Raw genomic sequence first — 23,018 nt, 5'->3', positions numbered from 1 at the left:
CAAAGTAGCACGCAGACGTTCTACACTAACCATGATTATATGATGAGAACAAAGAAGATGTTTGTATGATGCTGTCCTCGTTGCTGTAAATAAATAGACTAGACACACGCCCTGTGATCGCCTGTACAAGGTGAACCCTTATGGTCCTAACTGATTAATGCCTTTGACTTGTAATATTAACAGTTTACTAAATGATGGGAGGAGAGGTGAAGGGGTAAGTGGGCTGAGGAGAGGGCTGGAGCGTAGGTTGGCGGAGTACGAGAGGAGGAAAGATGGACAGGAAGTGGGGCATGTTGAAAGTGGCAGAGTGGCGAAAAAGAAAAAGTTGGAGCGTTAAAAAGATTGATGGGGCTGAGGAGAAAGGAAAAGAGCAGAAGAACCTCTCTCCTTTTTCATTTTGCCCTTTTTCTCTGTCACTTTTTAAGGCCAGCTTCTGAAATCAGCTGACGTGACATAGTTTAGCATTTTGTAACAGGAGTTTGGTTTCATCCTCCAGCTTGGACTCCTTTTTTATCCACTCTTTCTACTTGGTGAGCCACATTTCTTCTGTGTTTTCGTAATGTTTCTGCAGCTCTTCCTTTGCTTCTCACATGTCGGGGAATCCTCCAGAGCCATTTTTCCATGTAGCATGTCTCCGGTTTGATCTCTGTCTTCTGTCCCTTGAGAAGTTGCCACAGTGGCCTCTATCCCACTCTATCCCTAGCATCCTCCTCTGTCACACTAACCTTCTCCATGTCCTCCTACATCCATGAACCTCCTCTGAGCTCTCCTTCTTTTCCTCCTCCCTGGCAGCTCCATCTTCAACACCCTTTGTCCAATACATCAACAATCCTTCCTCATGCCTCCCCTGCACATGTCCAAACCACCTCAGCCTTGCCTCCAAAACACTCAACTTGAAATGCACCGATGATATAATAATGTCCATCCCGGTCATTTTTAATTAGTGCCACCGTTTCCAAACTATAGATCACAGCAGGTCTTCATTACCATCTTGTAAACCTTCCCATCTATCGCTGCTATCTTTCTGACATGAGTGTCTCCTGTAACACTTGTCAGTGCATCTACCTTTATCTGGTTTTAACTGTGACTCTCCTCCCTGTCTTCACAAAGATGTCTCAAACTAAATAGACACAGCAGTACTGATCAGACTCTTAAACAGAGGCAGGTGAGCAGATGTCCCACCATCGTTGTCTTCACTAACTGGTTCTTGTTTTAAGATTCCTCTCATATTAAGGCCGTTGATGTGCCGAGTAATGTTCAGTCTTTGAAAATCACTTTAATAAAAGTATTTTTTAGAACCAGCAATCATCTTTTTGTTGTTTATAGTGTAAATATGTCTTTAGTAGCCAGCTGTAGTGAAGATTTGGCAATATGCTGAATATAAATACACCTTACAATTTGCACCAAGCAGCTGAGTAAAATAAATGTACAAGGAGTCCCGTTTTTCAATTTTTATGCCATTTTTATGTTTTTTCTTTACAACTTTTGCTCAATGATTTTTGCAGTGTGTGCAAATGCTGATTGTTTCTCCCTTTGCAATCTCACATTTCCATCATGTGATTATTTTATGTTCCAATACTGCTCGGAAAATCGTCAGTGATTAAAGAACGAAACAAAGCAAATGTGAAATAAAATGAAAAACATAATTAAGCCAAACACATTCAAATCCAACAAAGTTTCAGTCTCTCTTGTGTTTTGTCATTAATATTTAGCTTTGTCAGCATAATGCACAGTGTCAGCAAACTGCACTGAATTATGGGAGCGCTGTAAGGTGTAGCAAGCTGGTTGAGTGCGTGTCTAATTACAGGGTGAACCACAATGATGAAAATAGGTTAGAGAAAATTAGTTTTATTTTCTACATTACAAAACAGCTCAAACTGTCCAAATTCCTCCTCCCTTTCTCAACAGGAAGTTTTCCCAAAGTTCACTTTAAGCAGGACATCCTAGTTGGTTGACACAGGGCCATAAAAGGAGGATGAGAGTATCTAAGCTTCCTCATCCTCACTTCCTGCTAGGCTGCTGTCAGTGGAGTCCACTTCCTCCTCCTGTTGCTCCTCTGAGGACTGCGGTTCTGATTTGGGTTGCTGCTCTGGCTCAGTGGTGCTGGAGGGCTCGCTAGGTTCTGTCACTGTGCTGCTCTCTGCAGGCTTGGAGTCCTTCTGCTGTTCTCCGTCTCCACCCTCCAAAAACTGTGACCAACCCTTCAGCCGCTCCTCTCGCTCGCGTGTCGTCTCTTCTACCTGCATGTACAGAACATGAAAGGCGAGAGATATTACCACTTGGAGAGTCTAAGGCAGTCTAACGTATCAAAATAATTCAAATATAACCTGTTTTACTTAAATAAATACCAAATGGGACACCGTGCAATCACTGAGTCTACCATGAACTCCTCTGTGTACCAAATTATTCTAGAGATACATGTCAGGCTATCTGTCTGATAGTTAAATCTGGCCTTAAACTGGGTCATGAAACAGGACAATTACAAAACATTCTTTTAAAAAAATACATTTAAAATAAAATAAATATTTTCCCTAAAATTTAATCAGCACCTCATGCAATAAAGTGCTGCTAGCACCCAAAAAAGTGACGATAATGTACATGAACAACAGTAAAAAAAAAAAAAAGATGTACTAACTTTCAGGCACAAAGCACATGTTGAACTGTACAACAGAATGCTAAAGACAATTACAGCTGTCAGAAAAGCTCAGTGGATCTCCTTTAACTAATAAATGAAAGTGAAAGAACAACCAAGTAAAGCTTTAACTGCAAACAGAAGCACAGAAAACGAAGCAGACTCTGAAATCTGTCCCTTGGAACAATTAAAACTTTCGCAGATTTCATTTCATGCAGGAACCAAAACATCACTTAGAAATTGTGTAACTTACTCCAACTTGTCAGGGAGCTAATTATATGACAGGCTAGGCATTACTGCTTTTGACTGTGAATCACCAAGACCCCCAAAACCTCAATATTTCTGTTGTCTTTATTTACCTGATAATCTGTCGTTCCATCCCAAAGCTGAGCAGATAGCTGCCTTCCTCCAAACCAGCGCCCGTTGAACGACAGAATACACGCATCAGCTTCCTCAGGCTCCTTAAAAGCAACTGATGCCACGCCGTCCGGGTGTCTCTGCAGCACAAATACAGCCACACATCCAATTCATCTCAACTTTTTATTAACTAATTTCCTATCACGACCTTCAAAATACAGAAATCAAACTCACATCAAAGAGGATGACCTTCTTAACTTCCCCAAACTTCTCACACTCACTCCGCAGATCCTCACGATACTCATTCAGCACCAGTGGGTCCTCCTACAGAGAGCAAAGAGATTAATGCACAATGCTGTCTCTGTGTGTGTGTGTGTGTGTGTGTGTGTGTGTGTGTGTGTGTGTGTATACGTGTTCCTCTCACACCTCAAAGTCACTGGGATGGAACATATTCCTGATGATGACAACTTTTTCATGCCTCTTCCTCGCGTCTCCTTTTTTCTCCGGCCTCCAATCCAACTGTCTACAAAACAAAACAAATAATAAAGAAACAGGGGCCAGTAGTGCTTCTACTGAGGAGTTCATTCCTGCTACACAGAAATAAACAGATAAGAACAGAAAACAGAATTTACTTCTGCTGCTGCTGTAGCTTCTTCTTATAATCTTTGCTTTTCTTCTTCTTTTTGCTGGCGTCATACTGCCCCTTCAGCTCAAATCGTGCTGCTTCCACATGCAGTTTATAACCTCGGACCTCTGACTCATCAATCAGGCGTATAGCCAGATCCACAGACTCCTTCTGCAGAGAACCACAAACAAATACACACAGTCATTTGACCAGAGTAAAGAAAGCAAGAGCAGGAGATTTGTCTATCCACTCAACAAGAGGACTACAAATAACGTTGTTGCTCCATGTATTCTATGGCACCCTCTACGGCCAATATTAAGTGACAACATTTGCACAGTTATGGTGCGTGTCTGGGGCATTGACCGAGCAGGACAGACTAACCTTTAGATAGCAGCAAAGACCATCTCCCTTCAGATTTCCTTCTTTGTCTTTGTAAAGTTTGACTTTGTACTCTTCGGTGATGGGGTCCCTCATTACAATCCCACACTTTGACATCAGCTCGGCAAACTCCTCGGAGCTGATGTCAGGAGGCAGGCCTGAGAAGAAGAGACCAGGAAAGAAAGATTAGAGCAAGAGAGCAACACGTGATAAACAGAGTCAGGTACTTTATGGGACGCCAGCTTCTTGGCGAAGGATATGTAGGTGATACTAACCTGACACGTAGACATTCGTGTTTTTACTTTCATCAATATCAAACCATCCTACGGGCAGAAAAAGGAAAACTGATCAAAAGCGACATTCCACTTACAACTTAAAAATTGCACATAACTGTATAAATACAGTTAGTAAATTAACATAATAACAGCAGCGCAATTTCTTATTAGATTTATATTTCTGTGTGTGTGTGTTTGGATGTCAGTTTACCTTGCTCAGCTTTCCTCTTCTCCCCTTTCTGTTTGGTTTCTTTGCCTGGCGTCTCTGGCTGCTCTGAGGCCGAGTTTGGGGCGGGATCTTCTGGTTTCTCCTTTTCTGTTGGTTTTTGTGGTGGTTTGCTGTCAGGCCCGGGTGCTGCTGGGTTGGTGCTGGTCAGGGAAGTGTTCTTTCCATCCGGAGCCGATTTCTCAGTGAAGCCATAGTTGGCCTGGTAGGCTGCCATGAAGTCCTCTGTTATCTAGAGGAACAAATCAAACCTACTTAATATTAACTCAGAAATCAACTCTGACCAATTTTGACACATCTAATAAAAGCTGTTATTGTAACAGCTAAATAAGCCTAAGCAGATCCTCTGTCACTCAAAGATATTACATTATTACTGCTCTGGATGCAAACAAAATGATAACACATAATAGTGCAGTCTAACACTTATCTCAGCACAGTCTTTAACCACAAACCCAAGACTGATGCGAACACGGAGTCCATCATAAATCAGGGTCAACAGAAAATACATTTATTAGGGAGGCTGAACTCTTAATGTCATTTAGGAATTCTTATGTAATTTTTATTGTTCATTTATCGAAGGTCTTTTAACATTTGCTGGTTAATTGATGCATCTACTAGTGATAAAAACTCCCTCAACAGCATTGTTAGTCAAAGTCATTGGGTTAGGGAGAGAGACTTGTGTTCACTCAGGAGAAATCAGATGATAAAGGAGGCAAAAACTCATTATGACCATGTTTGGGCATATCCACATTCAGGAAGTTGCTCTCAGGCCAGTATGCCAGTAAGCTACAAACAAACTGCCCATCTCTGGCATTAATAAGTTCTCTGAATCATAAAATAAATGATAGCTTTGTTTTTTCACTTGAATTTTACTAGTCAGCGCTTTTATGCTATATATAGAAAAGAAAACTACACAGCTCGTACTTTGGGAAACCAGGCCTTCTTTTCATGATCCCAGTCATACACAGTCCCATCCTCTGGATCGGTGTAGGTGTATGGGTCTGAGCCATCTTCATTTCTCTGACCATAGAGCTCTTGCAGCCGCAGCTGCTCCATAAACTCTTTGTTGGGATCTGATTCGCCACTCATCTACGACAAGAAAGCGACACGTTAGATTACCATGTTCAGACATATAGAGAGACACTGTATGACAACTTTATCACACCGAAATAGCCTGGATTTAATATCCTGCTCTGGAGTCTTGCACAGGGTCATGATCTGGATATTACTCACCCATCTAACTGCCACTAGCCAACTAATCACATATGAGTACCATCATTGTTACTATACTGTAACTGCCGAAAATGTCAGCCAGCTGCTTTAATCCTTCACAATGTCAAGGATAACAACCGACAGCTGGACTCAATGTGAGCTAAAACCTACAGCCCGTCTTCAAAAAGGGGTCTGTATCTGAGTTAATATCAGGTTAATTCGGTCATTCACCTCTGCTATATTTTTATGTCCGTGATTAACACTTAGATTAAGTGTGTTGATGTTAGCCAGCATGGCTAGCGTTACCTTTCACAGCGATAGTCCAGGCAGTGAGCTCTGGCTGGTGCGAAAGTTAACGGTGCAGATTATCTTAGTCAGACCCCCGTCACAGAACCAGTTTTGTGCTTTGAATGTGTTTTCAATTATTCTTTTTTTTTTATTTCTAAATGAACGTTTCAGCGCAGCCCGCTAACGTTTTGATTTACCCTCAGTTAGTAACAACGGCACTAAAACGAAGTACATCCGAGGTTATGCCACTTGTGCGCATGCGTGGAAGAGAAGGTGGGGGGGGAAAGGAGGCATTCGATTTGGACTTCTGCTTCTACCTTTTTTAAAAGAGCGTCTGCTGTTCAGCAAGACTAACGATCACTTTGCCCGCAGTTTGTTCGAGGGTAATGAATCGAACGTACGTCTTGTAGAATAACTAGTGTGGATAGTTAAGTGGTTGGCTAGTTCAATGCAGCTAACAGGTAAGTAATAAAATAGTCTCCTGGGTTTGGCATGGCCGAGGGAAGCGGTAATGTTAACGTCAATCCGGCCAACCTCCCACCGGGAGACCCGCAGCTCATCGGGATGATTGTGGAGCATCTGAAAAACCGGGGTCTTTTTGATGAGTTCCGTCGGGACTGTTTAGCCGACGTCGATACAAAGGTAATCTACTAACTCTGCTTTGTTTGTGTTTAACTTTAGCTAACCTGACACAAACAAAGTTATCCGCGTCAGTGCCACTTTAACTGTCCTAAATCTATCCGAGTGTCTTTTTAGCTGGCTACAGTATACTACAGTATACTTTCAACGCACAGTGTACTCCGTTACTTAGTGTGCGCTATTGCTGCATATTTACCGCGCTGTTGTTGTTGTCAGCCGGCCTATCAGAACCTGCGACAGAAAGTGGACAACTTCGTCACATCGCACCTGAGCACGCAGAACTGGAACCCGTCCATCAACAAGAACCAGATGAGGAACGGACTGAGGCAAAGCGTTGTTCAGTGAGTGTTTCCTTTGAGCTTTTTGCAACCTTTCAGCTCCTGTTTAGAATGTACTACACATGTGAGCTTCCAAGGAGCCAGACTTTCTCAAAATTTTACATAATCCTTTTTTTCGTTTAACAATAGTTCTGCAGGCTTTCAGAAGGTCTTTCAAAGTTTTTCTTTGAACATTGGCTGCTTTTTCACTCGTTTTTAGTCCAGCCTTTGTATCTGACTATTGTTTTGTTTGTTAAGCCATGTAACACTGGCTTATGAATCCTTCAAGGAAAAAATGGGCACCTAACTCTAGGAATGAATCTTTCTTGTTGACACGTAACAGACGAAAACTGTATCTTTCGGCATATCATCTGTTCCGGTTTCTTTAGTTCAATCTATGAAAAATGCCAAAGATAATGCAGTTTGACACACATAAAATGGTATTTTTGCACCAACAAGCTGACTGCCAAACAGTCATTAGCTGAAAAATTGGTGTAGCTCAGCATGGTGTGCAGTGTGTCCTTAAAAATATGAGGACACTGAATGAGTTGCAAGCCTTAAAAACTATCTACAGCACATGAACAGCATTGATCTTCAGTTGTCTGCCTGATAATAGGGTTAATTAACACAATTGACGATGTCACCTATAAAAATTAGTTGATGTGGAATTTCATTGTTGACGTGTCATATACTAAAACCACATAAATGTGTTTTTGTAACTGCAACACACTACAGGGAGGTATGAGGGCAGTATCGCCTATATCGTCTGCCAAGACTGCGCTCAATATTAATGAAGAAGAACGTAGCGCCAACCACAAAACAGGACGAATAAAACAAATAAAGTTAAATGCAGACTGTGCAAACCAGAGCTTTCCTTCCACGACAGCACTACTGCAGTGCACACTCACATGTTGGTTTTTGGGGTTTTTTACATCTAATTTCTTTACGTAAATTAGTAAAAAGACTGTAGTGAACAGGTTACATATAAAATAAAGAAATGATCTGTTTTTGAAGTACTCACTTTTTGGGTTTTTGTGTTAAACATTGTATTTCAGTTTATGTTTACACATGCTTCAATAAATTGGTGTATCTATTTCCCATTTTCCTAGCAAAATATAAAGAAATGAGGAAGTGACTGAAGACTTTTGCACGACCATGCACTCAGCCATAATTTATTTATGTATTTTAAGATCGGGCATGCTGGAGTCTGGTGTGGACAGGATCATAACTCAGGTCGTGGACCCCAAGATGAACCACACTTTCCGACCGCACATAGAAACAGCCATCCACGACTTTCTGTCAGGGGACAGGAAGGAGGAAAGCACCTCAAGTTTGAACTCTGCTCCATCTGAACAGACAGAACCACAAGAGGCTCCGTCTGCCTCGGGCCCCAAAACCCCCTGAGGTGTGTGTTTAAAACCCAAAGCACAGCGTAAGGTCGACAGCAGCTCAAAAATGAGTAGTCTCTCTCTCTCTCGATACAGGCACACATGCTGGTCTCTAGTGGTCTGCACATTCTGTATGGCTGCATTAACCTTTGGAAAGGTGCAGCATCGGACGGGTGGACGATGAAGAGGAGGAAAGAGGAGGCTGTTTTGTGCCTCCAGTTCAATGGATTAGTCAGGAGTGTGTCATTGCTCCTGCGTGAGGCTGCTTCGGGAGAAGGGCTACAACGCTGAGTGGTGCGCTGTCGTCGTTTGAGTGTGGATTGTTCATTTTTTTTTCGGTACTGGCTTTTTTTGTTTGTTTGGTTTTTTTCCAATGTGCATTACTTTTTTTTTTTTAGCAATTCTATATTTTTTAATACAGAGCCAATTGTTCACTCACTCTGTTTATGCCTATGATATAGACATTTTCCAGTAATTATGTTTCCTGTTACTTTTTTTATTTTAATTTTTTATGCTTGCACACTGTCTGCACTCATTTTTGATAGACTGAGGGGAAAAAAACGAAATTACTGAACAGCAATGCAATGAATGAATTTGTTTCATGTTTACAGGCCATAATTTTTCATTTCATCATGTCAGATTTTTCTTTGGTGTGTGTGCTTAATATGAAGTTTGTCCATCTCATGTTCTTACATTAAAAACAACTGCCACCATGTCCCTCTTTGTCTTTCTCTACCTCCTCTTAGTTGCTAAGCTTTCATCAGTGGATACACCATATTTTTATCAGTTTGTCTTTAAAGGAGATGGCAATACAGTTAACAGAGAGGAAATGACAGTAACGCTTTTTAATGATGGAAACCTCTGCAGCAATTTCTGTGTAAAGAAAGCTGGTGTATGGTGTTTATTAGTTTTCTTTGTTAAGTCTGACATAAAAGAAGCTGTCTGACGCAGCATTTCGCTCTTCTTTGCTAAATGGATCAGTCGAGTGCGATCTACAGGGTGGGCCATTTATATGGATACACTGTAATAACATGGGAATGGTTGGTGATATTAAAGTCCTGTTTGTGGCACATTAGTATACGTGAGGGGGCAAACTCCTCAAGATGGGTGGTGACCATGGTGGCCATTTAGAAGTCGGCCATCTTGGATACAACTTTTGTTTTTTTCAATAGGAAGAGGGCCATGTGACACATCAAACTTATTGGTAATGTCACAAGAAAAACAATGGTGTGCTTGGTTTCAACGTAACTTTATTCTTTCATGAGTTATTTACAAGTTTCTGACCACTTATAAAATGTGTTCAATGTGCTGCCCATTGTGTTGGATTGTCAATGCAACCCTCCCACTCTTCACACGCTGATAGCAACACCGCAGGAGAAATGCCAGCACTGGCATCCAGTATCCGTAGTTTCAGGTGCTGCACATCTCGTATCTTCACACCATTGACAATTGCCTTCAGATGACCCCAAAGATAAAAGTCTAAGGGGGTCAGATGGGGAGACCTTGGGGCCCATTCAACTGGCCCACGACGACCAATCCACTTTCCAGCAAACTATTCATCTAGGAAGGCTCAGACCTGGCACCCATAATGTGGTGGTGCACCATCTTGCTGGAAAAACTGTGGGAACGTGCCAGCTTCAGTGCATAAAGAGGGAAACACATCATCATGTAGCAATTTCAAATATCCAGTGGCCTTGAGGTTACCATTGATGAAGAATGGACCCACTATCGTTGTACCCCATATACCACACCAAACCATCACTTTTGTTGTTCCAACAGTCTTGGAGCGATCCATCCAATGTGGGTTAGTGTCAGACCAATAGCGGTGGTTTTGTTTGTTAACTTCACCATTCACATAAAAGTTTGCCTCATCACTGAACAAAATCTTCTGCGTGAACCGAGGGTCCTGTTCCAATTTTTGTTTTGCCCATTCTGCAAATTCTGTGCGCCGATCTGGGTCATCCTCGTTGAGATGCTGCAGTAGCTGGAGGGTGCCATTTGTGAGTAGCTAATATCCGCCGAAGGGATGTTCGACTAATACCACTCTCCAGTGACATGCGGCGAGTGCTACGCTGTGGGCTCTTGCTGAGTGAAGCTAGGACAGCCACTGATGTTTCTTCATTAGTGACAGTTTTCTTGCATCCACATTTTGGCAAATCCAACACTGAACCAGCTTCGCGAAACTTAGCAAGCAGTTTGCTGACTGTAGCATGGGAGATGGGTGGTCTCGTAGGGTGTCTTGCATTGAAATCTGCTGCAATGACCCGGTTACTGCGTTCACCAGATATCAACACAATTTCGATCCGCTCCTCACGTGTTAACCTCTTCGACATGTCAATGGCTGTGAACAAAGAGAAACTTGTAAATAACTCATGAAAGAATAAAGTTACGTTGAAACCAAGCACACCATTGTTTTTCTTGTGACATTACCAGTAAGTTTGATGTGTCACGTGGCCCTCTTCCTATTGAAAAAACAAAAGTTGTATCCAAGATGGCCGACTTCTAAATGGCCACCATGGTCACCACCCATCTTGAGGAGTTTGCCCCCTCACATATACTAATGTGCCACAAACAGGACTTTAATATCACCAACCATTCCCATGTTATTACGGTGTATCCATATAAATGGCCCACCCTGTACTTCAGTCAGACACATGATCAGAAGAACGGTTGATGGAGATTTCTAAGGACTGGCTGAAACAAACAAACTGGTAGTGCAAATAAAATGAGTAAATTAATCTTGTGGATTCATGATTATCACAAGCACTCTGAGCTGGGAATACTATTACCTCAAGAATTTATGCACAGCGGTTAGCGCCAATGCCTCATAGCATGAATTGATTTAAACCAAGCCCTCGACTTGTTCACATCTAGTCTGAGATCTTTCTTTGTGCAGTTTGCATGTTCTCCTCATCCCTGCGTGGGTCTCCGGCTTCCTCACACAGTCTAGAAACATCCACAGGTTTAGGTTAATTGGTGATTCTAAACTGACAATAGGTGGGTATGGTGACAACTAGGGCTGGATATCTTCACTGATTTCTATAATCAATTCCGATTCACAAGGTCCTGATTCGAGCTTGACTCAGACATCTAGAAATATCATAAATCTGATCATTTATCAGTATTGACACTTGTCAGACTTCATCAGAGCATCACAGCAGATGCCTTTGTGTCAAAGTAACTGAGGATAAAACAGAAAAACATGAAGGAGATTTTCCTGGCCTGGCTTTTTATAGCAGATAAACCCCTTAAGAACATTCTGCAGTAGATCAAAAACGGAAGAAAACCACGAATCAAAATATGATCATTACCTGATGCTGCTGAAGTGAAGCAGAGCAAAGTCAAAGATGTTTTATTACAGACACAGGTAAGCGTTTTGCAATTTGGCATATTTTAAAAAGTTTAAATTTCTCCAGTGTTGAACAGTAAAAATGATGCTTTCTTGTCCGAGGTCATTAAAAAAAAAAAAACAGCGGGACAGCACTGCACACAACGGTAGACTGATGCATAATAAGCAAGCGAATAATACAGAAAACAGAGATTTGAGATGGGAAACTGTTCTTGAAGAGAGAGAGAGAGAGAGAGAGAGCGCGATGCAGGAAGTGCGATAGTGGTGGAAGCAAATCAGCAAAAATAAAAGGGAATTAATGATGATGTTTATCAAACCTGAAGCTAGTTTTGATCTTCTTTTGCTGTTTGTTCAGTGAATTTTTGTTGGAGAGTGACAAAACCTGCAGCTTCAGAATCTGTGTGCTGTAGGCTTTCAGCACTGAAGGTGTGTCTGTGTATGTTCTGGCGTTTCTGGAAAAATAGATTTGTATTTAAAAATCGATTCAGGATTCAATGAATCGATATGGCGTTATTCACGCTAAAATTGATTTAAATGGGAAAATCGATTATTCAAACACACCCCTAATAAGAACGGGTCCATCTTCCATCTACCATGTACCTAAACGGTCCCGAACTTTCCAATTCATTCTCTATGGGAGTCCTAAACCACTACGAATGTAATATATTCTTTGTCCACTATAGTCTTCTGGCGCTGTTGCAAATTTATACAGTCATGTTTGGTGGTGAGTATCCCCGCCTGTCACGCGGGAGACCGGGGTTCGATTCCCCGACGGGGAGGCAATACGTTTTCATTCATAATGTTAAAAGTCAGACTGTGACATCCGTGGGAAGGTCCTTAACCACTTGAATGTTTCAGGGTTTCCTTGAACAGACTCAGGAATTAAACAATATTAAAACACATGACAATTACTGAACTTGTCTAAACTGTAGCCTCAGGTAGAATAGAAAAGTGCTATATAAGAACTAGTCCATCTGCGATTTACCGAAACTGTTTATTCAAGCTAAAATTGATTTAAATGGGAAAATCGATTATTTAAACACACCCCTAATAAGAACGGGTCCATCTTCCATCTACCATGTACCTAAACGGTCCCGAACTTTCCAATTCATTCTCTATGGGAGTCCTAAACCACTACGGATGTAATATATTTTTGTCCACTATTGTCTTCTGGCGCTGTTTCGACTTTATACATGATACGTTCATTATGGTTGTTTTGGAAGAGGTTTTATCTCTTTCGTTGACGATAGAGAACTTTGCGTTGAAGCTTCTAATCATTATAATCTCTGTCCGCTATTATTTGCACGTAAAACTTGATACACATTACAGGCGTGCACAACTTGACGTATCAAAACGAGGGAAACAGCGATACTATCACGCTGAAGACATAGTTGGGTCACGATCGGTACTGCAACATACGAGTCCGAAGACACCTTCCTCGTTAGTATAGTGGTGAGTATCCCCGCCTGTCACGCGGGAGACCGGGGTTCGATTCCCCGACGGGGAGGCAACATCTTTTTATTCTTAATGTTAAACGTCAGACTGTGACATCCTTGGGAACGTCCTCAACTGCTTAATGTTTCAGGTTTCCTTGAACAGACTCAGGAATTAAACAATATTCAAACACATGACAGTTACTAAACTTTTCTAAACTGTAGCTTTAAAACTCTCCCTGGACAGCGCTTTGAGTGCTCAGGTAGAATAGAAAAGTGCTATATAAGAACAGAGGCGGAGGCAGACATTTGATACACCCGGGTCTTAGCCCTAAAGGGTAGTATGCATGTGGGATTTGGGAGGGGGGGTTAGAAATGACTGAAAGATTAATAGGCTGTGTTTTGGGTTTTGTTCAAAAAAGAATGACTTCATATAGGGAAAAATATATACCACATATGCAGGACACCTTAAACTATTTTTTTAATTAAGCAGCAAGGCAGAACAAAATCAGGGCTGTATCAAGACACGAGGACTAAACCCCAATTCAACCAGACCCAGAACTGATCCGGAATTAAAACAGGACTACAACAGTTCAAAATCAGGACTACTTAGGATTTAACCAAGACAGAACCAGAATCAGAACTAGATTCCTTAATCATAATTATGCAAATTCTCATCTTTTGCATAATTATGATTAAGGAACTGACCTCCCAGCCCATTGTTCCCTCAGTGTGCTGGTTTAAGTCATTATGCAAATGTACTGTTTATAAGATTTGGGGAAACCTGCAGTCAGCTGAGACTGAAGAAGTCACTTGGATGAGTGACAAAACGTTTCTCCCACAAAACGCAACGTCCAGATGAACAGAATCAACTTTTGGAGAATCATTCTCCTCTCCTTCTCCCTCTCTGTTCCTCTCCCTCCCTCTTTGTGCTGACAATCAAACCAAGCACCAACATAATCAAATATACAGTTAAAACCAGATATTTACACACTCTTCAGATAAAAACACAAACACTTTTTAATTGTAACATCAAATCAGACTAAATGTTTATTTTTTTTAGGTTGATAAATATAAAAAACATATTTGTTAACTTTAACAGTAAAGAGAGAAACTATCTGTATTTCTTAATTGTAAATGGCACCAAATTGTATTCAAAACTGAGCCACACTTATGGAGCTCCACAATTCTTTTCCTGGTGTTTTGGTTGATGTCTCTTGATTTTCCCATTTCAAAGAAACAGGCTCTGTGTTTTGCCTTATATGCATCCACAGGTGTGCCACCAATTTACTCACATGGACTCTACTAACCTATCAGAAGCTTCTTCAGCTCAGAATGGAATCGTCTGGAGTTTTCTTATTAATTAACAATAAACTTAGTGTATATGTACTCCTAAATTTGATGAAAGTGATAAAAAAATAGACAGCTCTGTCTCTCTTTATTCTGACATTTAACTAATTCAAAAGATATTTCAATATTTATTTATCCAAAACAAAACAAGTTTACTCTAAATTGATGTTGTACAGTAAAAAAATGTTCTTGCGTTTTCCATAAAGTGTATGTAAATATCTGGTTTAAACTGTGAATATACTGCTGTGTATTGAAATTCCTCTTGTTTTGCATAGAAATATACTGAACAACATACAAAGCATAATATATAAAATAACATTTACCAGAGTTTTTTCTTTGAAAGAAGCCCCTTATGTCCATTCTTGTATATCAGTACATTACTGAAACCGATTTATTTAGCCATGGAAGATAACAACTGAAAATATGAAATAAACACACATGTAAGCTGAGACTCTCTAAAGAAACAGCGTTGTTGTTGTTCGGCTTTTCATTTCGCCATTTGTTGATTCACTCGAAGAGCAAGTAATGTAATATGGGTCAAGTGATCTGTTTGACATCAATCTTTTGTGATACACCGTCATATTTACATTATTTGTACAGTACGAATGATTTGCCTTGGTACCTGGTCAAACTTCAGTTCTCCTCTGTCTGGCTGGCTGCGCTTCTCCAACAGCGCACTCGCAGTGCTTCAAATATTGTGTGTAGTTTTTGTTTTGTCAGCCAGGCATCTAACTATGAAAAAAATACACTCCAAAAGACCCCGGGCTTCTGAAAAAACAACCCGGGCTTAAGCCCAGTAAGCCACCCCCCCGCTCCGCCACTGTATAAGAACTAATCCATCTACCATTTACCGAAACAGTTTCCAATTCCTTCTCTATGGGAGTCCTAAACCACTACGGATGTAATATATTTCTGTCCACTATTGTCTTTTGGCGCTGTTTCGACTTTATACATGATACGTTCATTATGGTTGTTTTGGAAGAGGTTTAGTCTCTTTCGTTGATGATAGAGAACTCTGCGTTGAGGCTTCTAGTCATTATAATCCCTGTCCGCTATTATTTGCACGTAAAACTTGATATACATTACAGGCTATCCCACTGTGGACATAGTTGAGTCACGATCGGTACTGCAACATACGGGTCTGAAGACACCTTCCTCGTTAGTATAGTGGTGAGTATCCCCGCCTGTCACGCGGGAGACCGGGGTTCGATTCCCCGACGGGGAGGCAACATCCTTTTATTCTCAATGTTAAACGTCAGACTGTGACATCCTTGGGAACGTCCTCAACTGCTTAATGTTTCAGGGTTTCCTTGAACAGACTCAGGAATTAAACAATATTCAAACACATGACAGTTACTGCTCTTTTCTAAACTGTAGCTTCAAAACTCTCCCTGGACAGCGCTTTGAGTGCTCAGGTAGAATAGAAAAGTGCTATAAAAGAACTAATCCACCTACCATTTACCGAAACTGTTTCCAATTCATTCTCTATGGGAGTCCTAAACCACTACGGATGTAATATATTTTTGTCCACTATTGTCTTCTGGCGCTGTTTCGACTTTATACATGATACGTTCATTATGGTTGTTTTGGAAGTTTTTTTTTATCTCTTTCGTTGACGATAGAGAACTCTGCGTTGAGGCTTCTAGTCATTATAATCTCTGTCCGCTATTATTTGCACGTAAAACTTGATACACATTACAGGCGTGCACAACTTGACGTATCAAAACGAGGGAAACAGCGATACTATCACGCTGAAGACATAGTTGGGTCACGATCGGTACTGCAACATACGAGTCCGAAGACACCTTCCTCGTTAGTATAGTGGTGAGTATCCCCGCCTGTCACGCGGGAGACCGGGGTTCGATTCCCCGACGGGGAGGCAACATCTTTTTATTCTTAATGTTAAACGTCAGACTGTGACATCCTTGGGAACGTCCTCAACTGCTTAATGTTTCAGGTTTCCTTGAACAGACTCAGGAATTAAACAATATTCAAACACATGACAGTTACTGAACTTTTCTAAACTGTAGCTTTAAAACTCTCCCTGGACAGCGCTTTGAGTGCTCAGGTAGAATAGAAAAGTGCTATAAAAGAACTAATCCATCTACCATAAAACTTGATATACATTACAGGCGTGCACAACTTAACGTATCAAAACGGGGAAACGGCAATACTATCCCACTGTGGATATAGTTTGCCCATCGCGTAACGGAGAAACAGCCAATCAAATGGCAGCTTTTCGGCCATTGGGGAAAAAAGGGTTTGGTTTTTTTTACACTGAACTGTCTGAGCGCGGGTTCGAGTCCTGGTTGGGACAAAGGTTGTGTTACATTATCAAAAGTTAAACACCATTTTCAATTTACTTATTGTGGGTAACATTTATTTTTCACTTTGCCTTTTCTTATTATTTGATTATCATTTTATTTATATTATATAGTGCTATGGCCTGTGGAGCAATTTTCCTGCATTACATACCTATACTGTCACAAAGTACATAACTCAGACTAAACTGTATCATCACAGTTTTGAGATGATACATACCAGACATATAGTCTACAATTATGCACACATCCAACTTTTAATACAAAGACTAAAGCTAAAACTATAAACTGCTAGTTTATATCTATTCATTTTCCAGCACAAACTCAGTACTGACATCATTACTTTATTCCAGTCATGCTCTTGCCTGCCTTCACCGAGCATGCTTTAAATCTGTTGCTCTTCTGCTTCTGCGTTTCAGATCCGCAGCCATGCAACCCGCCTCCTCTCCTTTCTCCTCCTCACTGTGGTCACTCAGAACCCTGTCCCAGCCTCCATCTTCATCTTCATTACTATCAGCATGTTGACTCTGGGGTGGTGGTTGTGCAAAATCCTGTCACTGCTGGGATTCTTTCTGCTATGATGGGTCATTGAAGTCTTAACTGCCAAACAGTTACATTTATTTCTGTATCTCAATAAATCATGTTCAGTTTTTCCACATGATCTCTCCTTATTGAACTGCTTTTGTAGATAAGCTTCAAGCAAGCAAGCAACAATACCTGAATCAAAAATATTATCACCAGAAGTGAGAAACTGTCTGCAGCTCCAGCTGTGTGCTGCATTCATTAAAGATAACTTCAGACATTGTGTGGTTGTCAAGTCTGAAACAGGCTGTACAGTCACACAGATAAAAGACAGCAGTCATGTTTCTAATAATATAAATGAAAACAGAAAGATTATGAAGATAAAAGCTGTGAGACCCCTCTAGAGAAAGAGATGGCTTGTTAACATTACATGAAGTGATTTAGAAATAGTATGTAAGCTTTAAGGCCAGCACTCACAACTTAATAAAACTGATTACCTGACGGTGAGCACACACAGATATCTAAACATATAGGGGAACTCTAAGAAGAAAGCTGTGTTGATATTTTTGCAGAAAACTATTTATTTACACTTTTATATTTACAATCAGTTTTTATTTATATAAACAAAAGAAACATTCACAACTAGAACAAAACTGTCTCATGTACAATATCAACTGTTTTCTTCCACCATACAGCCAGTATGCAACTATACTATTAGAGGAACATTGCAGGAACATGGCCAGAACACACAAAAACAAGAAAAAGACAATATATAAAAGTTCACGTTCAGGCTCAGCTTTGCAGAGCAATTCATGTAAAACTATTTTACTCCAGTTCTGAAACCTTTCATTTGAAAGCCTTTGTTTGCTCCTGAAGATCCTCTGGGTGTGGACCCTGCTGCTGCTGCTGGCACAGCGACTAGTTATGCAGAGACAGAGGACAGAGGCATATGAGACAGAAACAGACTTAGCCATTATCACTTCTGACATTTAGTAATAACGCAGTACTTACAGCTCTGCATTTGTAGTTTTACAGGTGAGATGCTCAGCATTGCATCCTCCAGGTCTTTATCCTCATCCATCCCTGTGATGAGGCTTCTGCTGCAAAACTCACTCTGCTGGTCTCCTAGTCCAGAAGAGTCTTTAACTCTGTAAAGCTGAGGGTATACTGTACAAATGAATGCAAGCTCTCCTTGCCATGCCCTTCTTCCACAGAGGTCCCTGCAGCCTCTTGCTTCTGGAGATCTTTGATCAGGTACACGGTGTACCCGACATCACAGTTACTGAACTTTTCTAAACTGTAGCTTCAAAACTCTCCCTGGACAGCGCTTTGAGTGCTCAGGTAGAATAGAAAAGTGCTATATAAAAACGAATCTATCTACCATTACCGAAACTGTTTCCAATTCCTTCTCTATGGGAGTCCTAAACCACTACGGATGTAATATATTTTTGTCCACTATAGTCTTCTGGCGCTGTTGTAGTTTATACGTGATAGGTTCATTATGGTTGTTTTGGAAGAGGTTTTGTCTCTTTCGTTAACGATAGAGAACTCTGCGTTGAGGATTCTAGTCATTATAATCTCTGTCCGCTATTATTTGCACGTAAAACTTGATATACATTACAGGCGTGCACAACTTAACGTATCAAAACGGGGAAACGGCAATACTATCCCACTGTGGACATAGTTGGGTCACGATCGGTACTGCAACATACGAGTCCGAAGACACCTTCCTCGTTAGTATAGTGGTGAGTATCCCCGCCTGTCACGCGGGAGACCGGGGTTCGATTCCCCGACGGGGAGGCAACATCTTTTTATTCTCAATGTTAGACGTCAGATTGTGACATCCTTGGGAACGTCCTCAACTGCTTAATGTTTCAGGGTTTCCTTGAACAGACTCAGGAATTAAACAATATTCAAACACATGACAGTTACTGAACTTTTCTAAACTGTAGCTTCAAAACTCTCCCTGGACAGCGCTTTGAGTGCTCAGGTAGAATAGAAAAGTGCTATATAAGAACTAATCCACCTACCATTTACCAAAATGGTTTCCAATTCCTTCTCTATGGGAGTCCTAAACCACTACGGATGTAATATATTTTTGTCCACTATAGTCTTCTGTGAACGGGTTGTCACCATTCCCAACATTTAAACTGCTACTCGGTTGTGTTAATTGAAAATCATTGCCAAAAAATGCAGCAGTGTATGTGTGGTACATACATAAACCATGAATGGTTATTCTGTACTGGAAAAACACCATCAAAACTATAGGAGCAAAAATTGAAAAAGAACTCAAACATGTTTTTTTGTCATGTGCATCATCAGCATCCAAGTTTATGCAGCGGTGTCCCTTCCTCTGGGATTCTTGTGCTTACAGTTTTCATTGAAGAGAAGCCCCGTCACTCTGAAATCCTCGATGAACTCTGACTTTAATCCTAAAATCAGTCAGTCGGCTTAGTGTGTGAGTGTGTTTGTGTGTCACTGCGGCTTGGGTAATATTATTGATTTTACTCCTTGTTTTCGGCAGGTGAGTGATCCACACGCTTGCACCTTGTGTATGTTTGCACTGTGTAAGATCCATTGGTCATCCTCCGCCATCCTCCTGTCTATCAATACAGTACTTGTGATACGTGTGATCATCTATAGCTGTTGAACTGAATCATAAAAAAACATGTTTACTTATTGATATCTAGTAGAAATCAAAGCAAAAGAAGATAAACACGACAGAGATGTTGAGCCAACTGGAACATCTAACCTCACTTTAAGGTGTTTTGATGAAACAATAATGATTAAAAATAAAAGCTTTGGCTGAAAATACGACTTTATTGAATTATATTATGGCTACATTAGTGACATAAATTAAAAAAATGCAGTTATTGTGGTTTGGGACATTTAAAACCAGTTATATCATCCCTGAAGTTGTCCAAGTTTTGTAACCTATTGTACAAAACAGATACATAAACATCTTACATCTAGTAGTGAGTCTGATTTGTGTATGCAATGAGGCAGACATGTATCGTGTTTATCATGAGAGGGCAAGAACAAGAAGGCCCTGCATACATACTATTTGCACAGCGATGTGTGTGCACTGGTGTTGTTTTGAACATGCGAGTGTGCATGTTTGTTGTTGGCGGTGAAGGGTCATTGTGTGGGTGGTCACCACAAGTTGTGGGAGGCCGAATCAGCTTGAAAAGTTATGAAAATAGTCTTCAAACGTCCAAATATTACCCCGTGTGAGAGGACGTCTTCCTATACTGGGCCCCTGCATGAACACACACACACACACAAACATGTTCTGTGCTTTTTTCCTTGACCTCCTGCTGCAACACACACACGTTTCTCAGTCAGTCTTGCTGAAGGCCACTTGAATGCAGTGAAGATGAAGCTAAGCTGCCAGTAGTTGAGCAGTAGAGTGAGAGTAAGAGAGATGAGGTATTTGTTTAGCTCGTATGGAGACTCTGATGAAACTCCAAGACACGAGTCAAAACATTTAACCACAACAAATAGAGTGCAAGATGAGGAAAGAAAAATAGGACATCGGAGGCTGGTCTTTATTCAAAATGTACCATCTGATTTTTTTTTTTTTTAGGAATTAATTTCATTGCTTAATATTTTAACAAGAAATATAAATTATGGCTCATAGCACGGACACACATGAGTGGGTGCATACAGTTAGGTCCATAATTGGTTTCACAAAGACATTGGTCCGTTGGATATAGACTTCAGCGAGAGAATGACTACAAATGATTTTCAAACAAACTTTTAAAACAATCCAGTTATGTTTGTATGTCTGTACGATTACTTTTGAGCCTCTGGAATGGCTGACTGTGTAATAAAATATTCATAGTTCCTAAACAGTTAATGAAATACTTTTGTTAAACTGCTTAAATTAAAGTTGCAAGTCTGCAATTCAGCATCTTCATTGTTTGATTTAAAATCCACTGTAGTGGTGTTAAAAATAAATACAGCGGCTTGCAAAAGTATTCGGCCCCCTTGAACTTTTCCACATTTTGTCACATTACAGCCACAAACATGAATCAATTTTATTGGAATTCCACGTGAAAGACCAACGCAAAGTGGTGTACACGTGAGAAGTGGAACGAAAATCATAAATGATTCCAAACATTTTTTACAAATAAATAACTGAAAAGTGGGGTGTGCTTAATTATTCAGCCCCCTGAGTCAATACTTTGTAGAACCACCTTTTGCTGCAATTCCAGCTGCCAGTCTTTTAGGGTATGTCTCTACCAGCTTTGCACATCTAGAGACTGAAATTCTTGCCCATTCTTCTTTGCAAAACAGCTCCAGCTCAGTCAGATTAGATGGACAGCGTTTGTGAACAGCAGTTTTCAGATCTTGCCACAGATTCTCGATTGGATTTAGATCTGGACTTTGACTGGGCCATTCTAACACATGGATATGTTTTGTTTTAAACCATTCTATTGTTGCCCTGGCTTTATGTTTAGGATCGTTGTCCTGCTGGAAGGTGAACCTCCGCCCCAGTCTCAAGTCTTTTGCAGACTCCAAGAGGTTTTCTTCCAAGATTCCCTGTATTTGGCTCCATCCATCTTCCCATCAACTCTGACCAGCTTCCCTGTCCCTGCTGAAGAGAAGCACCCCCAGAGCATGATGCTGCCACCACCATATTTGACAGTGGGGATGGTGTGTTCAGAGTGATGTGCAGTGTTAGTTTTCTGCCACACATAGCGTTTTGCATTTTGGTCTCATCTGACCAGAGCACCTTCTTCCACATGTTTGCTGTGTCCCCCACATGGCTTGTGGCAAACTGCAAATGGGACTTTTTATGGTTTTCTGTTAACAATGGCTTTCTTCTTGCCACTCTTCCATAAAGGCCAACTTTGTGCAGTGCACGACTAATAGTTGTCCTTTGGACAGATTCCCCCACCTGAGCTGTAGATCTCTGCAGCTCGTCCAGAGTCACCATGGGCCTCTTGGCTGCATTTCTGATCAGTGCTCTCCTTGTTCGGCCTGTGAGTTTAGGTGGACGGCCTTGTCTTGGTAGGTTTACAGTTGTGCCATACTCCTTCCATTTCTGAATGATCGCTTGAACAGTGCTCCGTGGGATTTTCAAGGCTTGGGAAATCTTTTTGTAGCCTAAGCCTGCTTTGAATTTGTCATTAACTTTATCCCTGACCTGTCTGGTGTGTTCTTTGGACTTCATGGTGATGTTGCTCCCAATATTCTCTTAGACAACCTCTGAGGCCATCACAGAGCAGCTGTATTTGTACTGACATTAGATTACACACAGGTGCACTCTATTTAGTCATTAGCACTCATCAGGCAATGTCTATGGACAACTGACTGCACTCAGACCAAAGGGGGCTGAATAATTAAGCACACCCCACTTTTCAGTTATTTATTTGTAAAAAATGTTCGGAATCATGTATGATTTTCGTTCCACTTCTCACGTGTACACCACTTTGTGTTGGTCTTTCATGTGGAATTCCAATAAAATTGATTCATGTTTGTGGCTGTAATGTGACAAAATGTGGAAAAGTTCAAGGGGGCCGAATACTTTTGCAAGCCACTGTAAATAAAAACTACAATAATTTCCTTTGTCCAACAAATTTTAGACCAAATTGCATCCACACAGGACTGCACAGACTCCTTGATTTCCTGACATCCATCCATATCCATTTTTATATTGTAGTATTAATCTTTACTACAATTATTGCGAATCTATTTGGC

The 23,018-nt window shown here is 40.8% G+C and overlaps 2 protein-coding genes and 4 non-coding genes across 6 annotated transcripts; 5 read left to right on the top strand and 1 right to left on the bottom strand.

Moving 5' to 3' along the window:
- Window positions 1–1,832: 1,832 nt before the first annotated feature.
- On the bottom strand, window positions 1,833–6,230 carry htatsf1 (HIV-1 Tat specific factor 1). Its single transcript, XM_084940560.1, has 10 exons — window positions 6,012–6,230; window positions 5,418–5,582; window positions 4,479–4,725; window positions 4,268–4,315; window positions 3,996–4,150; window positions 3,622–3,785; window positions 3,416–3,512; window positions 3,224–3,313; window positions 2,992–3,129; window positions 1,833–2,240 (listed from the first exon to the last, which is right to left on the bottom strand). The coding sequence occupies exons 2-10, from the start codon at window positions 5,580–5,582 to the stop codon at window positions 1,986–1,988; spliced, it is 1,359 nt and encodes a 452-aa protein (XP_084796686.1). The 5' UTR covers window positions 6,012–6,230; the 3' UTR covers window positions 1,833–1,985.
- A 20-nt stretch (window positions 6,231–6,250) lies between these two features.
- bod1 (biorientation of chromosomes in cell division 1) lies at window positions 6,251–9,052 on the top strand. The gene is made up of 4 exons (XM_084940563.1): window positions 6,251–6,635; window positions 6,849–6,973; window positions 8,140–8,354; window positions 8,434–9,052. Exons 1-3 carry the CDS (start codon window positions 6,486–6,488, stop codon window positions 8,351–8,353), a joined length of 489 nt encoding a protein of 162 aa, XP_084796689.1. The 5' UTR covers window positions 6,251–6,485; the 3' UTR covers window position 8,354; window positions 8,434–9,052.
- A 4,069-nt stretch (window positions 9,053–13,121) lies between these two features.
- trnad-guc (transfer RNA aspartic acid (anticodon GUC)) lies at window positions 13,122–13,193 on the top strand. Its single transcript has one exon. It is a non-coding gene; the product is annotated as a tRNA-Asp (tRNA).
- Window positions 13,194–15,622: 2,429 nt separating this feature from the next.
- trnad-guc (transfer RNA aspartic acid (anticodon GUC)) lies at window positions 15,623–15,694 on the top strand. Its single transcript has one exon. It is a non-coding gene; the product is annotated as a tRNA-Asp (tRNA).
- Window positions 15,695–16,276: 582 nt separating this feature from the next.
- Window positions 16,277–16,348, top strand: trnad-guc (transfer RNA aspartic acid (anticodon GUC)). Its single transcript has one exon. It is a non-coding gene; the product is annotated as a tRNA-Asp (tRNA).
- Window positions 16,349–19,040: 2,692 nt separating this feature from the next.
- On the top strand, window positions 19,041–19,112 carry trnad-guc (transfer RNA aspartic acid (anticodon GUC)). The gene has a single exon. It is a non-coding gene; the product is annotated as a tRNA-Asp (tRNA).
- Window positions 19,113–23,018: the final 3,906 nt, after the last annotated feature.

The sequence above is a fragment of the Perissodus microlepis genome, chromosome 10, assembly GCF_051167445.1.
Source record: "Perissodus microlepis isolate ML-2025 ecotype Zambia chromosome 10, ASM5116744v1, whole genome shotgun sequence".
Taxonomy (NCBI): domain Eukaryota; kingdom Metazoa; phylum Chordata; class Actinopteri; order Cichliformes; family Cichlidae; genus Perissodus; species Perissodus microlepis.
Note: the sequence above shows the minus strand (reverse complement) of the source record. Positions and strands in the feature narration are given on the sequence as shown.

Bases quoted from the DNA above. Each gene is read 5' to 3' on its own strand.
- bod1 (XM_084940563.1), top strand. From the start codon at position 6,486: ATGGCCGAGGGAAGCGGTAATGTTAACGTCAATCCGGCCAACCTCCCA. The intron at 6,636-6,848 runs GTAATCTACTAA...TGTTGTTGTCAG, and splicing joins TAGCCGACGTCGATACAAAG to CCGGCCTATCAGAACCTGCG. The intron at 6,974-8,139 runs GTGAGTGTTTCC...ATGTATTTTAAG, and splicing joins CTGAGGCAAAGCGTTGTTCA to ATCGGGCATGCTGGAGTCTG.
- htatsf1 (XM_084940560.1), bottom strand. From the start codon at position 5,582: ATGAGTGGCGAATCAGATCCCAACAAAGAGTTTATGGAGCAGCTGCGG. The intron at 3,314-3,415 runs GTGTGAGAGGAA...TGCTCTCTGTAG, and splicing joins TCCATCCCAGTGACTTTGAG to GAGGACCCACTGGTGCTGAA. The intron at 2,241-2,991 runs GTAAATAAAGAC...CTGTACATGCAG, and splicing joins ATGGAACGACAGATTATCAG to GTAGAAGAGACGACACGCGA.